Below are 17,975 nucleotides of genomic sequence, written 5' to 3' on the forward strand. Positions count from 1 at the left end.
AAACACATTTCCAGAATTCATATGTAAGTGTTTGTATACAACCCATACACATATCACACAAAGAATGACAAAGGTGTAATGTGGCGGTAGCTGCTGCTTGCACTTCCTGGTGTGATTGACCTGTGAGCAGTCAATCATCCAAGTGCGAAATATCAGATTGCCCTGTCTGCAAAGGTACACTGAGGCCACCACCACAAGCATCTTTGTAAAGACTGCTTCGTAAACTGAGACTGTTAGAGCTACCAATTTTACAATATCCTGTGGGTAAATCCTCCCTTCCCTCTGTACATGACAACAGGGTCAGAACATATGCTAAGTTCTCATTGCATGGTTATTTCTACTTCTAACAACATCTTTGTAGAATATTCTCCAAGCCACTTTTTCAGAATGGAAGCCAACATTGGAACCTTATCTACAGTGTTGAGTTTTTATGAATGCTTTAGTAAAAAAAAAAAAAAAAAAAAAAAAAAAAAAAGAGAAAAAAGGGTGGGGGGGACTAACTTGACTACTCTTTAGCATGAGTATATTTCTTACTAGTATCTTATTGCCTACTTTATCACATTTCTACTTCCTTTCACTATATTGTCTCATGTTGAATGTCTGATCTAGTATTATGATCCAATATTTAACCCAAAGTCTTTCCTACTGTACATCAAACAAGAGGCCCTTCTTTACACTATTCCTATTGCTTTCTGCATATCCTCTATCCTGCCATGAAAATGTCCTCAGTGGATTGTAATGTCAAACTACTCTTCCCACCTAATAAAAAAAAATTTTAGCCCAAACACTGATAATAAGAGCCATATGAACATTAACACTGTTATGTTTACTTGCTCGACCAAGAGGTTTGATAATAGATCACTATAAAATTTCACATAGTAAATAGCAGTCACAAAGGAAATCCAGTGAAAAGTTTGATTTTTCTATGTGACTATGCATTAACAATTACCATTTGAAACAGACACTAAAGTGTTTTGAAATATTATGCACTAGAGATGGTACTGTAAATACATAAAATTCATTATGTTATAAACTCTCATTTTACTATAAAATAGAGTTAAATAGTAACTCTTGCTTTATTAACAATGTGGTTAGTTGGGCAGTATGAGAGTTTATGAACTATGCGATCCTTGTATGTGCCTTATGTGAGCATACTGCCAACTTTTGTGGTTTTAAAGCAAGTGTCATATTTGGTGTGTTTCCTGAAAGTCCCAGCTCCTGGAGTTGTGTGAATATGTGACAATCTCAGCTTTAATTAAAATATGGTACTGTAAAAAAGCTTGAAAATGTAACTTGAGTGTACCCTAGAAGTTCAAAGAAAAATCAAAAGGCAAATAAATCCCTAATAATTCAATGGGGGGGTGGGTCGCACTAACAATTTTTGAATGCTTAAAGTTGTCAATACAGAAATTTAAATATTATCATCAAATCAGGTTTTACCTTGTCAGCTTGTTACTGTGGAAAGGGATCTGGGGGTTATAGTGGATCACAAACTAAATGAGTCAACAGTATAACACTATTGCAAAAAAAAAAACCCACAAACATTCTGAGATGTATTAGGAGGAGTGTTGTAAGCAAAACATGAGAAGGAATTCATCAAACTCTACTCCACAATGATTAGGCCTCAAGTGGAGTATTGTGTCTAGTTCAGGGTGCCACATTTCAGGAAAGATGTGGACGAATTAGAGAAAGTCCAGGAAAGAGCAACAAAAATAATGATTATAGGTCTAGAAAACATGACCTATAAGGGATATTGAAAAAATTGGGCTTGTTTAGTCTGTAGAAAAGAAGGCTGAGGGGAGACATAGTTTTCAAGTACATAAAAGGTTGTTACAAGGAGCAGGGATAAAAATGGTTCTCTTTAACTGCTGAGGATCAGACAAGAAGCAATAGGCTTAAATTACAGAAAGGGTGGTCTAGGTTGGACATTAGGAAACACTTCGTAACTGTCAGGGTAGTTAAGCACTGGAATAAATTTTCTATGGAGGTTTTAGAATCTCCATCATTGGAAATTTTTAAGAGCAGGTTAGACAAATTCCTGTCAGGGATGATCTAGACAATACTTAGTCCTGCCCTGAATGGAAGAGACTGGACTAGAAGATCTCCTGAGGTCCCTTCCAGTCCTACGATTCTAGAAAATAATGAACATGTAACTATATATATTTTAAAACACTTGCTTAAAATATTTTTCAGAGGTTAGCATCTGAGGTTATTTACAAAGAGCCCATGCCCTAACAAAATTATAATGCTGATACTTAGAACAAAGCCAGTTTGTTTCAAAGCACATACAGTGGAATGAATGTATATTTATGTTTTATACCATGTACATTTTATTAAATCTATTTTCAAATATTTACAGCTTCAGGTTTGCTCAATTTATTCTTTATATAATGGCTCAAAGGTTTCCCATATTTGCAAGTCTTTTTATGCAAAATCTTTAGACTGTTTGTCTCACAAATATTTCCAGATTACTGTGGAGACAGAGGACTTCAAGGGAATGAAGCAAAAAGCATTAGTAGACATATGCTGATATGAGAAAAACTGAGTACTTTAAGTTTCACATGAGAGGACACAGACAAATCTATGGATTTGATGACTTGCTAACAAAGCCAGAGGGCATTCAGTTTCAACTTCAATTGAAATCAAAAGTTTGATCTAATTATGAAAAAGCTTCTGCATGTTGTACTGAACATAAAGCTTTAGGTTCAGCTTTCAGCAAGCTCTTAATAAATCAACCATTCAAGACTAACCACACACACACACACACACACACACTCTGAGATCCCCTATTGGCAAGAGACTGAAGGCTTGAACCAGCAAAGGGCAAAGTGCCTCCCTGTGGAATACTGAACGCCCTCCTCTGGAAGAGTGGAGGGCACTCAACAGCTTGCTGTCCCAACCCTACTAAATCACTAAATGTTTATCTGTTTAAAAACGTGAATACTGAAAGGAGATTCACAGTGTCCAACTTCAAGAATCACAACACATTATCCAGGTACTATGGTGCTCCACCACAATCACTATAGTATCCGAGTGCCCTGCAACCTTTAACATATTTATCTGTACACCACCCCTGTTAGGTAAAGCAACTACAAATTATCCCAATTTTACAGAGAGTAAATTAAATTAAGAGAGGGTGAAACTCTGGCCCCACCATAAATACAGTTTTGCCAGTGATGTCAAAGGGCCTGGATTTCACTGAGAGAGTCTCACAAGAAATATGTGGTAGACCTGGGAACAGCCCGGGTCTTTCAAATTCCAATCCTGTATCTCAGCCACAAAACCATCCTCTTTCTCACGTACATATTCTGCATTTCCTTCCAGTCAATGCTGCTGAACTAGAGAGTGAGAGAGAGAGAGAGAGAGAGAGTCTGTAAAAACAGAAGCCATCTCTCAGTGTACAGATTGTACCACTATACAATCCAGTTCATTTAGTATAGTGCTAGTGACATGGAGATAAGCACTTCCACAATGATGAATTGTAATGTAGCAAGCACTGGGATTTTGTCATATATGAACAAATGAGTCAGGAGGAACAGCAAGCAGGCAAGGATGAAAGGAGAAAGTTTTAATTTACACACAAACACTGTGGTGATCACCAAAAATAAAGGAAATGCAGAAAAACAGGACAGTTTAATGAGGTTTTGGAAGCATTTGCACAGGTTTCCTTGAGTGTAGCAGTAGTTTTAATCTAGAGACATTCCATTCTTGCCTGGTATGTTAGCTGCATTATGAGGATTAAAAAGAAAACCTTTAGAAAATAAAGTGATCTACGGATTACAAAACGTGTATTTTATGCAGTTTCTCTTAATGACATTTATCGTAGGAAAGTTAATGGGGAATAAAAAGCATTAATGGTGAAATAAAAAGATAAGAATAAGGTCTTTTTAGGACATTTTTTTATATTATGAGGTGAAAAAAATGTTCAGCATAGTCTTTCACTTGTCCTGGAAACATGACCCAATCTTGCAGGCTGTGTATTCAACTAGAATATTATTTTGGGGGGGGGGGGGGGGAACAAACAAACCCTATAGCATCAAATATTAATGGTGCTTACTTGCTACAAAAAATAAATGTTTTTCACATTTCTTTAAGCCCCAGCTGACAGCTTAAAAAAAAGTTAGCTTATGTAAAAGATTAAATAAAAGGCAGTTTTTCTTGGAAAGCTTAAACCTCCCCATTGCAGTCCCCATCCTGCCACTGGCTCTGTGCAGATGCAGAAGTCCTCCCACACAAATCTCACTTGCAGGACTGAGACCTAATAAATAGAGCAAAAGGTGTCCTACATCTAGTTGCATCCAAGGCAATTGGCACTGGCAGAGCTACACTTTAAAAAAAAGTACATATTATACTTCAACAATTTCATAATTTCCCGGGTGAGCAGCCAGAGGAAAAACTAGTTCTCCTTGTCAGAGTAAAAGTAGTCAAAATTAAGTCCTACTATTATAGTCCTTTCATTATACGCAGTACTATGAGCCCAAGATGGCCCAATACCTCTCTATTTCCAGCTGCTTATAACTTGGCCACACTTTAAATGTTAAAGCTGAAATTTTCCATGTCTGCCTCTCAAGCTGATTTGTTTACTTATGTGTCATAGACCATTAGGGTTGGAAGGGACCTCAGGAGATCATCTAGTCCAACAACCCCCTGCTCAAAGCAGGATCAATCCCCAAATGGCCCCTCAAGGATTGAACTCACAACCCTTGGTTTAGCAGGCCAATGCTCAAACCACTGAGCTATCCCTCCCTAGGGGGTGGGGACAGGGGATTTCAGCCATAATAGTTCATCTGTTTCAAACAACAAAGTTGGGGAGGAGGGGCACTGCAAATGTCCCCTTACTTAGACCAGGGCCTTGAAATTTGGCAGGATGTGGCCTTTATGTCAGGGATGTGCTTTTTGCTGCCCTTCTGAAAATTCTCCCAAGTTGTAAGCCTGTGGGTGGAAAAAATGCAGTTGAAAAAGTAGTATCTGATGAGGCAACTGAACACTGTAAAGATGAACATGTGAAAAATAGCAACACTTACACCTATTGTAACCATGTGCTATAATAATGGAAGTTTATCTAACTTGTTTACTAATTTTGACTCAGTAAAGCAATGTGGAAAATTGTTAAGAATCTTAAGTGTTTATTAAAAAACCCACTGTCAGTGCATTACTAAAAAGTAGTAAAATACAAGATGATGCTGTTTGCCTGTCCTACTGCCTCTGCAAAAAAAGAGAGAGCTAATAAACACTATTTCTAGAGCTGTGATTTCATGGTGGTATTACCACCTGAATACCTATTAAAGTCAGCCATGCTGAGGGGAAATGAAATCAATATTTACCATCCTGGGACATCATTTGGACTCTTATATTCAAATGGACGAGTCTAATTTGCAACACATAGGAAGTCTTGCCTAGAAAGCGTTCCTTACCGTAAGGATATTTTGTGTCTAGCTTACTCTGTGCTGTTCTCGTCCAGGGCAGCAAATCATCACTGCAACCGTTAGGCATCCCATTATATCCAATTCCAACAATCTTGTTTTCTGAATTCACAATGCAAGCACCAACCTACATAAAACAGATATTTACTATCATTTATGGCTGTCACATGATTTAAAATAAAATAATAGCAATTAATCATGAGATTTAAAAAAATAGTCATGATTAATCAGTTTTAATTGCACTGTTAAACTACATTTTCAAATTTAACCATATGATTAAAACCGCAATTGTGACTTTTTTTAATCTAGTTAATTTGTTTTGCATTAATCATTTGCCTTAACTGCAATTAATTAACAGCCCTACTATTATTTAATATACGCAATAGGAGTATGCAAGCCACTTTACAGACAAGAAGAGACAAAATCCATAAAACTAACAATTGAAGGGCCCAGTCCTGCAAACCCTTAATCATGTAAGACTGCAGGCAGAGAGTCTAAGGGACCGATCCTAATCTGTTATAAATTGGCGTAGGTCTAGCGATTTAGGTCTCATCTACACACAAATTTGCACCAAAATACTAGACATCTGTTTTAATTCTCACCTTTTATTATATCACTCCAATTCTGTGTGCTGGACTTATTTTGGCATAAACTGTCTTATTTTGATTAAGCCTAAATCACTAAATGTACAAATTAAAAACAATTTAGTTATTTCTACATAATAGAAATAGAGATGAGCTCTTAGATAAGACCAGTTGAGGATTTGGCCCTAAAAAGAACATTTGAGCAGAGTAAGGAGGTCTAGGATACAACAAACAGCAAGTAAGTGAGTAGTGATGGATAGTGGGCATCTTCTCATCTCTTTATTTTTGTTGGGATTTCACTCTCCCATCTTCCCCCTTTTCTCTCAGCTGTTCTGTTAACAGCAGTTTGCAGGGAGGACTACGGAACAAGGCAAAGGGTGTGAATACTAGTCAGGAGTTCTGTGCTGAGCAAAAAAGACAAACAAACACACACAAAAACCCATGCAACCCAAGAGTAAAATAAGTTGCAGCGCCTCGAAGGGGAGGAGAAGAAACTTCAATCAGATATGGAAACAAATATGATCTAGCCATCTAAGATCAAATTTACTTGTCCAATTATCTCAAAACTGTCAGCACTTATTCCTATTTTTCCCCTCCTTTCCTTTCCTTAACTTGCGCATATCCTACAAGGAAGACCTTGCAATGGGAGAAAAGCTGTATGTTGCCAATACCACTGCTAGCTCTTATTCTGTCTGCACCTGTGAGAGCCCTGGCAGACAGGCATCCTGACCCTGAAGGCTTTCACCCAAGCCCTAGTCTTGACTTGCTGGACATGTGGCTTGCATGTGCCTGTTATCGAAACCCAGGCTCAGGAACTACCCAGTGTCCCTGTTGATGGAATCCCCTAGGAAGAAGGTAAGAGAGCTGCAGGAGGGGCTGACTCTTCTGCCTAGTATCTGGGAGTACTATGACTTCACTGACAGGATGCAAGTGGAAACATCTGGGACAGAGGATGCGAGTGGACTATAGTGGTACCAGAATAGGAAGGCGAACAGGCTACTCTACAGGAAAGATTGGCTGCTGGTCACCTCAGACAGACAGTGCTCCATCCCCATTCAGGTCCCTGATCCATCTTGGTCAAGAACTGGTATGCAATGCCTGCAACAGGTGGTGAGGACCAGACCCAAATGGGTGAGGAGGAAATGTCACCTGTCTCTCAGGCAGGGAGGCTCACAGACACTAGAGCCAAGAGGAGGCAGCTTAAAATGCTGGTTGTCAGGGACTCCCTTCTGAGGGAAATGGTGGAAAACCATCTGCCAAACTGACATGATGTCCCAGCTGTGCTGTCTGCCTGGAGACCGCATCAGAGAAATACCAAAAGGTTTCTGAGGTTCTTCTGACCATTAGCACATACTGATGATTAAAGTGGGCACTAATGATACTGCCAGTTATCACCTGAGCAGATCTGCAGTGACTAATGTGGGCTCTGGGAGTGAAGGGCATGTGTTCTCATCCATGCTCCCACTTGAGAGTACAGATCCAGGCAGGGACACAAGTTCTGGAGATTAATCCATGGCTGTGTAGATGGTATCAATAGGAGGACTTCGGCTTCCTCAACCACATGATGATCAAGTACATAGGCCAAAATTTAAGCTGCTAGGAAAGAGACTGAAAACCAGGACCTCTATGGTAGCATTCTCAGAAATGCTTCCAGTTCCACGCACAGGGCCAGGTAGGCAGGCAGAGCTTCAGAGTCTCAATGTGAAGCTGAGACAATGGTGTAGAAAGGAGGGGCTTAAATTTATTAGGAACTTAGGAAACTTTTGGGATAGGGGGAGCTTATACAGGAAGGATGGGCTCCACCTAAACCAAAGTGGGTCCAGACAGTTGGCACTTAGTTTAAAAAATGCTCTGCAATCTTTTCAGTGTTAAGAGATGGGAGAAAGCCGATTGCTGCAGAGGAGCATGGGGATTGGACAGACTTCTCTTAGAAGAGAGCCTATTGATAGAGATTCTCTAGGTTTTAGTCAGGAGGAGGATGGAAGAGGATCAAGTATGGGCCAGATCAGATGAGAAACATTCACATAAAAAAAGAACAACACATCAGAAATGGACAGAGAAATAAACAATGACAAGTTTTTAAAATGCTTGTACGCAAAAGCTAGAAGTCTAAATAATAAGATGGGTGAACCAGAGTGCCTTGTATTAAAGGAGGATACTGATATAATAGGCATCACAGAAACCTAGCGGAGTGGTGACAATCAACGGGACACGATCATTCTGGAGTACAATATATATCGGAAGGCAGAACAGGTCGTGTTGGGGGTGGGGGGAGGGGAGTAGCACTATATGTGAAAGAAACTGTAGAATCAAAATGAAATAAAAATCTTAAATGAATCCACGTGTTCCACAGACTCTCTATGGACAGTAACTCCATGCTCTAATAAAAATATAAGAGTGGGGATCTATTATTGACCACCTGATCAGGACAGTGATAGTGACGATGAAATGCTAAGGGAGATTAGAGAGGCTAACAAAAAAAAGAACTCAATAATAGTGGGGGATTTCAATTATCCCCATATTTACTGGGAACATGTCACCTCGAGACGAAATGCACAGACAAAATTTCTCGATAACTTTAAATGACTGCTTCTTGGAGCAGCTGGGACAGGAACCCACAAGGGGAAAGGCAATTCTTGATTTAGTCCTGAGTGGAGAGCAGGATCTGGTCCAAGAGGTAACTATAATAGGACCACTTGGAAATAGTGACCATAATATAACAACAACATTTAACATTCCTGTGGCGGGAAGAACACCTCAACAGCCCAACACCGTGGTATTTAATTTCAGAAAGGGGAACTATGCAAAAATGAGGGGGTTAGTTAAACAGAAATAAAAAGGTACAGTGATTAGAGTGAAATCCCTGCAAGCTGCGTGGACATTTATCAAAGACACCATAATAGAGGCCCAACTTCAATGTATACCCCAAATTAAGAAACACAGTAAAAGAACTAAGAAAGAGCCACCGTGGCTTAACAACCATGTAAAAGAAGCAGTGAGAGATAAAAAGGCATCTTTTAAAAAGTGGAAGTCAAATCCTAGTGAGGTAAATAGAAAAGAGCATAAACACTGCCAAATTAAGTGTAAAAATATAATAAGAAAAGCCAAAAAGGAGTTTGAAGAATAGTTAGCCAAAAACTCAAAATGTAATAACAAAATGTTTAAGTACATCAGAAGCAGGAAGCCTGCTGAACAACCAGTGGGGCCTCCAGACAATCGAGATACAAAAGGAGCACTTAGAGATGATAAAGTCATTGTGGAGAAACTAAATGAATTCTTTGCTTCAGTCTTCACAGCTGAGGATGTTAGTAGAGTGACCAGACAGCAAGTGTGAAAAAAAATTGGGACGGGGGTGGGGGGGTAATTGACACCTATATAAGAGTCCCTTAAAAATGGGATATCTGGTCACCCTAGATGTTAGGGAGATTCCCAAACCTGAGCAGTCCTTTGTAGGTGACAAATCTGAGGTATTGTCAGAGATTGAAGTGTCACTAGAAGACCTTTTGGAATTGATAAATTTAACAGTAACAAGTCACTGAGACCAGATGGCACCCACCCAAGAGTTCTGAAAAAACTCAAATGGGAAATTGCAGAACTATTAACTATGGTTTGTAACCTGTCCTTTAAATCAGCTTCTGTACCCAATGACTGGAAGATAGCTAATGTAATGCCAATATTTAAAAAGGGCTCTAGAGGTGATCTGGGCAATTACAGACCGGTAAGTCTAATGTCAATCCCAGGCAAATTAGCTGAAACAAGAGTAAAGAATAAAATTGTCAGACACATAGAAGAACATAAATTGTTGGGCAAAAGTCAACATGGTTTCTGTAAAGGAAAATCATGTCTTACTAATCTATTAGAGTTATTTGAAGGGGTCAAACATACATGTGGACAAGGGGGATCAGTCGACAAAGTGCACTTAGATTTCCAGAAAGCCTTTGACAAGGTCCCTCACCTAAGGCTCTTATGTAAATTAAGTTGTCATGGGAAAGAGGGAAGATCCTTTAATGGACTGAGAACTAGTTAAAAGACAGGGAACAAAGGATAGGAATAAATGGTCAGTTTTCAGAATGGAGAGGGGTAACTAGTGGTGTTCCCCAAGGGTTAGTCCTAAGACCAATCCTATTCAACTTATTCATAAATGATCTGAAGAAAGGAGTGAACAGTGAGGTGGCAAAGTTTACAGATGATACTGAACTGCTCAAGATAGTTAAGACCAAAGCAGACTGTGAAGAACTTCAAAAAGACCTCACAAAACTAAGTGATTGGGCAACAAAATGGCAAATGAAATTTAATGTGGATAAATGTAAAGTAATGCACATTGGAAAAAATAACACCAACTACACATACAAATATGATGGGAGCTAATTTAGCTACAACTAATCAGGAAAGATCTTGGAATTATCGTGGATAGTTCTCTGAAGACGTCCATGCAGTGTGTAGCGGCAGTCAAAAAAGCGAACAGGATGCTAGGAATAATTAAAGGGAGAATAAGACAGAATATCGTATTGCCCTTATATAAATCCATGGTACGCCCACATCTTGAATACTGTGTACCGATGTGGTCTCCTCATCTCAAAAAAGATATACTGGCATTAGAAAAGGTTCAGAGGGGTTTGTAACGGGTCCCACATGAGGAGAGATTAAAGAGGCTAGGACTTTTCAGCTTGGAAAAAAGACGACTACGGGGGATATGCTAGAGTATATAAAATCATGGGTAGTGTGGAGAAAGTGAATAAGGAAAAGTTATTTACTTCTTCCCATTATATAAGAACTAGGGGTCACCAAATGAAATTAATGGGCAGCAGGTTTAAAATAAATAAAAGGAAGTTCTTCTTCAGGCAGTGCACAGTCAACCCATGGAACTCCTTCCTTGTGGAGGTTGTGAAGCTAGGACTATAACAGGGTTTAAAAGAGAACTACATAAATTCATGTAGGTTAAGTCCATTAATGGCTATTAGCCAGGATGGGTACAGAATGGTGTCCATAGCCTCTGTTTGTCAGAGGATGGAGATGGATGGCAGGAGAGAGATCACTTGATCATTACCTGTTAGGTTCACTCCCTCTGGGACACCTGGCACTAGTCACTGTCGGTGACAGGATACTGGGCTCAATGGACTTTTGGTCTGACCCAGTATGACCATTCTTATGTTCACTTATGTTCTTATGTTCACATAGTAACATAAGTAATGACAGAGCTATATCTGAGGTCAAACCCATGAACAAAATTCCTGTAGTAAAAGAGCCCACTGCGCTCTAACTCGGGTAGCCCTATATTGAAATAACTTCTAATGAAAATCCACTGTATATAAACTGGGTGTGTGACACACAGTGCAATACAACCTATGTTACATTACTCCTGCATGCTGCTTTCTTACCTGAGAATTTGGATCCTTGCTTCTTTGTGCTGATAAGAAGGCTACTGCCATGAAATATTCAGGCCATTCCAAATAGTCTTCCCGTTTTTTACAGAGCATTTCACTGCTAAACCTATAAAATCAAATAGAACAGGCAGTCAATAAAGAGGCTTTAGCTTGCATTTCCTAATTTTTATTTATTTAGTTTTAGAGAGATAAAGTAAAGTCCTTTTATCGCTTGCTTTCCAAACACACTGGGGACCAGATTCTGTTCCTGGTTACACTGATCTAAAATCAGTGGAGTTACTCTGGATTTACACCATTGTAGACGAGTATCAGAGGGGTAGCCATGTTTGCTGCTTTTACAGATCCAGACTAAGAATCCTGTGGCACCTTATAGACTAACAGACGTTTTGGAGCATGAGCTTTCGTGGGTGAATACCCACTTCATCAGTTGCATCTGAGGAAGTGGGTATTCACCCACGAAAGCTCATGCTCCAAAACGTCTGTTAGTCTATAAGGTGCCACAGGATTCTTTGCTGCTTTTACCATTGTAGATGACAGCAGAATCTGTCTCTGAATGTTATGGATTTACATTAGAAGTTTAATGGTAAAGCATATCAATGTTTTGCCCTGAAACTATAAGCAACACTTCTCTTCAAACAAAAAGAGGCTGAAAGGCGATCATAAATTGTAGCTTTGGATGAAATAATTGAGCCTTTGAATAGCTCAGTGCCAGGTATTGCCTAGCCCTCAAAGATAATCACCTGCATCTCTCAGAAAAGGATGTCCCTGTTCCTGTATTACCAAAACTCTTTCCACTCAGACAATGTAATCTCTTATGCCCATTGTTCTAATTGCAAACATCTGATTCAGGCTATTTGTTATGGTCAATAATGAAGACTATTAAGCAGACTTGTGTTTGGAATCGCTCTTTGTGGTTAAACCTCGCTCCTGGTGCCACTACGACCATGAGTTGCCTTCATTTACAACATCTACAATATTCCTGATGTGTACAATCAGACTACAAGTGGTTCAAATGGCCTTATCATGCATTCGCTGCAGAACAAACCTGCCACACACAGAAGCAGCTACAAACTGCCAGTCTCCCCCCCAACCCCGCTGCCTCCCCTATCTTGTTCCCTATCATATGAGTCAACACATCTCATCAAGCATAAACAGGTAAATAGGGCTTTAAATAATGCATTTATGACGGTGGGACCATGTGTCCAGCTTTAAAGTGAGCCTTCCAGCCTTCTCTCTGAACTGAGGGGAAAAAAAAAACAACACAGTTTCATGCATGAAGTTATGTTGAGGTTAAACAACAACAAAAACAAAAAACACAGAAAGACAACTGATCTGCATAACCCACACCACCACACAGAGACTATTATCTATCAAGGCATTTACTCACTGTTCACCACAATATACAAGCACCAACACAGGTATAGCAGCAAAAGTTATCAACTCTTCCATCTCAAGCAGGAGACTCCTGCAATATATCTCCAAACAGTTACATAATAATTTGTTTTTAAAAAATCAAGAGTAGAAAGTTTTGCTCGGGTACAGGCACTTTAAAGGTGACCTGCAAAAAACTGAAAGGAGCAAAATGAATTTATGCTCCTTTCTCCACAAGCTGCCGCTATTATATATATATATACATACACATACACATACACACACACACACACACACACAGGCAGCTTGAAAGGTAGTAGTTTTTCCTCCTGCTTGCTTTTTAATTTAATACATAAAAACCTTGTCTTCCCTATTTTTTGCTGAGGAGTGTTGGGAAGACTGGAGATCTGTACTGAGTACTTCCATATCCCACAGCTGAAGGAGTGGGTGCAAGAAATCTCACAAAAATATTTTCTCTCAGCTGTAACATATTTGAGCTAAGCAGACACATCAAAAGAGAAAAAGAGCTTGAAACTACAAACTATAAACTCTTCCTTTCCCAACTGCACTTAAAAAACAAAACAAACAAACAAAAAAAACAACCCATCACTTGTTATCTCATAATCCCATCACTTCTCCAGTCATCCACAGAGTACTCTATATAAAACATGGAAGATAACTTGTAAAAACATATAGGAACAAAGTTCTTTTCTTTTTTAATCTAGAGTTGCTGTTACTAAAGACCCTGGTTAAAAATATTAGAAAGATAGGAAAAGAAGAAAGTTGTAAAATACTGTCCACTCTAGTAAAAAACTCCAAGACAATGGAGAATGCTCTGCAAGAGGGGACCTCAGAGGCACTTTTCAGCAGCTGGTGGCCTCCCATCAGACAGCAGGACACCTCACAGCAATGCAGCCCTCTGCATACAAAATTACATTAGGAAGGCGATTTAACAGCAAGAGTCTTTCCTATGTTATTTTGTTCTAAAAGTTGGGTGGGGAAGCAGTCCAGAGGCTAATGTACCATCATTAAAAATACAGGTTGTGAATGTGGAGATTTGACTCTCTCCTGAGAGGGGAAATTTTCATGCTCTCCATTCCTGGGGAAGAGAAAAGTTTGTAATGCTGGACAAGCAAAACATATTAGTCATCCCTCTATCCTAAATATGCAGCACAAGTAAAGGATTCTGCCAGCACTAGCCTGAGGACTTTCCTACTGCCTTATAAGGAAGGAACAATTCTTGGTGAAGGATGACAGAGTGATAGAAAAGGAGAAACTGGAAACCTGTCATGAAGTCCCAATACTCACACATCATCATAGCCTCAGGCTAGTCAAGCAGTGACAATCTGAATGAATTAATTTCAACAGATTTGAGTGAGACTAGTGTCTCACTGAAATACACAGAAAAAAAAAGGGAGGGGTGGGGGGAGAATCACAAATGAAAGAGTCTTTAAAAGCTACCTTCCTTAAAATCAATCCAAATTGAGCAAGATTCACAGTAAAAATTTTGGGGATGTATAACTGATGATGGAAATAGCTCCATATTATGTGTAATATATGCCAAATACAAATTCTGGAAGAAGCCCTCCAATAGAGGGAAAGAGGAACATTTTTTCCTGCAATCTCTGCTGCTAAACTATTTCCTGGAAACCATATTTACATAGAACAAAGGACCAAGCTAATACATTTATTCTTCTTGTGTTATGTAGAGTTTGGCACACAACAAGAAATCCTCCAAGGTACTGACTTTGCATGAATGGATTAGAGAAGTGACGCACTACAAGATCAATGACAGGCTTGTACAGAAAGAAAGAGCTCTACAGTTCTACAGGTTTGTTTTTTAATGGCACTTATGGACAGACTTATGACTAACAACAACAACTTTGGCCACAGTCTCCACTCCCTGCACCTTGTGCACCTATTTACACCAGCACAGAATGGGATAAAATGCTACTGTTCTGATTTAGAAGCATCCAAGCTAGGGGTGCAGTCAAGTGCACACAAGAAAGGAGCTTGAAGACTAAGGAACAGACAAACTGGTGGAGATGCATGTAAATTTAGCATATTTTAGCAAGTTGCCATTCTTAACCCCCAATCCGTGAAACCTGGAAGTATATGATTAGAAATTACCACAGGAAATTTTCAGATATCTACCACATATCTTAATAAGGCTGAACACTGATGTGTTCTAAGGCTCTGTGAATTTAACTGATAAAAATATTGGGATGATAATTCCCACAGAATAAAAGCGGAGAGCAAAGTAGGAAATGTACAACTATTAATGCTTACTTCTGCTCAAAAGATCCCTGATGAAAGATCTCTTCTACAAATTACAGAAGTGCTGGCAATGTGTAGGCCACACTGTGCAAAATGATATTGAAAGCAGCAAGAGAAAGAGAAACTGAACTGTAAAGAATAATGTACTTTTTTTCTAAATTACACCTCCAGCCTGGCTAAGAAGACCATAAGTTATTCTTCAGTTAAAAAAAAAAAAAGTCACCTTATGAATAAGGCATCTCACCAGCCTTCTTTTTTTTTTTTTTAGTCCAGATAGCCTTCAAGTTATGGCAACACACCGACAGTTCCAGAGCACCTGAAAATGCAACAATTGCATTTAGCCAAAAAAAAAGGGGGGGGGGGGCAGGGGAGAGGAAGGAGAGTTCACTAAAGAAATTATGGAAGATTTAGCACAGAATCCTGAAATAGACTATGACCCTGGCTCTGCTCTCAAACCAGAGTAAATTGAGGTCAATGGAGTTGTAAAGTATTGTCTGAGGAATATTGGGCCTTAGGTCCCTGGCCTTATTATTAATACTTGTAGTTTTTCCTCTATTTTCATTGTCTGACCTATATACATGTTACAGCCACATCTGAATTAGGGTTTATATAACATTAAGTCTGTTCCTGGAAATCAATCATCAATACTTTGTCATATTCAATTGACAGGATTTGAGTATTTATTCAGAAATTGGAGTCTTGAGTGATGCTCCACCTCCCAGGGAGGCACAAGGAACATGTGGACTTGACCTCTGGCTATTAACTTCCCTCCCCACACCCCTAATTGTTTTATTTACAGCCTCTAGTCAAGAAAATTAGTTGATACCTTTACTTTAATTAGATTTTCTTCCCTCCCCCAGATGGTTATTGAGGGGTGATACTTAAATGTATTTTCCAGCAAAGAATAAAGAGTATTCCTTACAATTGCACATTATCCCCCACATAGAAGATTGGCTATAATCAAAATCTTTACAGAAGATAATACTGTTTATGTTTACAATTTCCAGGCCTTTTGGCAATAATCAGTCCCTCCTGAGTACTCTGCAAGAGGGAATAATGTTTCCATAATTCACACCGTTGCATTCACAGAATCATTTTGGGAATTTAATTTTTGTATTCTTTATGCCCGTCTGTTTTGGGGCATACTGAATCTGGTGTGCTTTAACTAAAAGAAAAAACAATTCTTGGATCAGGATCTGTAGCTCCAGGATTGTGGGAAGTGCATTCCTGTGTAGAAGACTCAGGACCCATTCCTCTAAGTGACTCCGTGGTCTGCTGGCATGGCACTCTGCGAGAGTCCCAATGACTTCAATAAAGCTCTTCCTGCTGGGAGTCAATTACAGGACCAGGGCCTAAGTCCACAAGAGAGCCAATATACAATCACAGTGGCAAGTTTGTGCCAGTTCTCAAAATGATTACTTGTGATAAGTAATCCCAGAATCCTCCAATCTTTGCATGAAACTTGGTTGGAATTGTTGCCATAATACAGCCGGCATAGATGGACAAGACTATATATACATTCTGCCCCAACCTACCCCATTTATAGTATGCAACCATTTTAGCATGCAGGGATTTAAAAAAAAAACTGCAATTATTATATAATCAAGATATATTAATACCTGTTTTTCAATGGGTTTTGAAGTTTTTAGAGTGTCTAGAAGATAACCAGTGATGTAAAGTTACTTTTACATTACACAGTTAATCTCAATAAGCGTTGCAAATTGCAAATGAGGTAGTATTTTCATACAAATAGCTACACTGATCTGCTGCCACATCTTGGGTTGGGGAGCAGCAATTAATTAGCACACTTCAGGAAGGGTCTGTGCATGGAAATATTGGCCAAGGGCACAGGGGCAAATACAAACTATCAGGAAACATGCCAAGAAGAGTGTAGTATCCATGAAGAGTAAAGGCCTTTTTAAAGACATTTTCAGAAAGATATATCTGGATGTAAACATCAAAGAGACAGATTATTTAGTAGAACAATATAGCACCTAACCAGGACTAACTAGATATAAGTGAGAGGGGAAATTCGGACTAAATAACAGAAAAAGCTTCTGGACAGTAAAATCTAACAGGTTGTGGAATAGACTCAAGGGAAGAGGCAGAAGCACTCTCATGTGGGAAGATTTTAAATCAGATTTGGCAAATAACATCTAATAAACGTGAACTCGGGAACAATCTTGCACTGGCAATACATTTGGACTCAATTTATTTAATTCGGAAGGGCTCTACTGCCACTGAGGATTTGAACCTGAGGCTTAAGACGGTAACTCTTCCTGCTAGTGAGTAGCACCTACCTAGACCCCAGGGCAATGGGCACATTATAAACCCTTCCAGCACAGTCGTGTTACCCCTAATGCCCAGGGTGGCTATTTGAAGGGGCTTTCATATCATTAGCCCTTGGTACTGTGCGGTGCCCCATCCACGATACCAGCCCCCCCATCGTCCTCCTTCCCATCCCATCCACCCCCGGCCCAGGGGGCATCCAGCAGCTGGCTCAGCCCCCACCCTGCCCTCACTCACTCGCTCCCCACGGAAAGACCCTACTTCTGTGGATTCCCTCCTCGCATTGAAGAAGAGCAGCAATTAACCGCGCTCTGCACCCAACCCCCGCCCTGCTGCTACCCGCCCCCCGGGGAAGGGGCTGCACCACAGCGTGCGCCTCAGCCAGTGCAGGAGCGGCCCCGGGGCGTGGGGGGGTGCCTGAGGCCACGGGAACCAGGGTGACTCCCAACAGCGCCCCCAGACACGCGGCCGGGGCCGATTCCCCTCCTCCGGGATGGAGCTCAGGGGCGACCGCTGGCTGTACCCGTTAAACTGGCCGCTGGGGCTAGGCTGATCCCCGTTCATCTCGCTAACACCAACTCCGCCGCCGCTGCTGCTGCCCCCACGCGCGCGCTGTACCCGTGCTCTTTGGCGCCAAAGCAGGAGGG

At 40.1% G+C, this 17,975-nt stretch overlaps 1 protein-coding gene across 3 annotated transcripts in view; it reads right to left on the bottom strand.

Annotated features, from left to right (window-relative positions):
• The window catches only part of DCTD (dCMP deaminase), a 34,294-nt gene extending 16,323 nt beyond the window's left edge, over nt 1–17,971 (bottom strand). The window contains exons 1-3 of one of the 3 annotated variants that reach the window (XM_050945417.1): nt 17,852–17,971; nt 11,386–11,497; nt 5,415–5,550 (exon numbers count right to left, since the gene is read on the bottom strand). In XM_050945417.1, the coding sequence (XP_050801374.1) occupies nt 5,415–5,550; nt 11,386–11,497; nt 17,852–17,892 (289 nt within the window). In that variant the 5' untranslated portion in view covers nt 17,893–17,971. Of the gene's footprint in view, nt 1–5,414; nt 5,551–11,385; nt 11,498–15,262; nt 15,351–17,851 lie in introns of those variants that run through there. The other 2 variants (XM_050945418.1, XM_050945419.1) reach the window with 2 other exon arrangements.
• Nucleotides 17,972–17,975: the final 4 nt, after the last annotated feature.

The sequence above is a fragment of the Gopherus flavomarginatus genome, chromosome 3 (assembly GCF_025201925.1).
Source record: "Gopherus flavomarginatus isolate rGopFla2 chromosome 3, rGopFla2.mat.asm, whole genome shotgun sequence".
NCBI lineage: Eukaryota > Metazoa > Chordata > Testudines > Testudinidae > Gopherus > Gopherus flavomarginatus.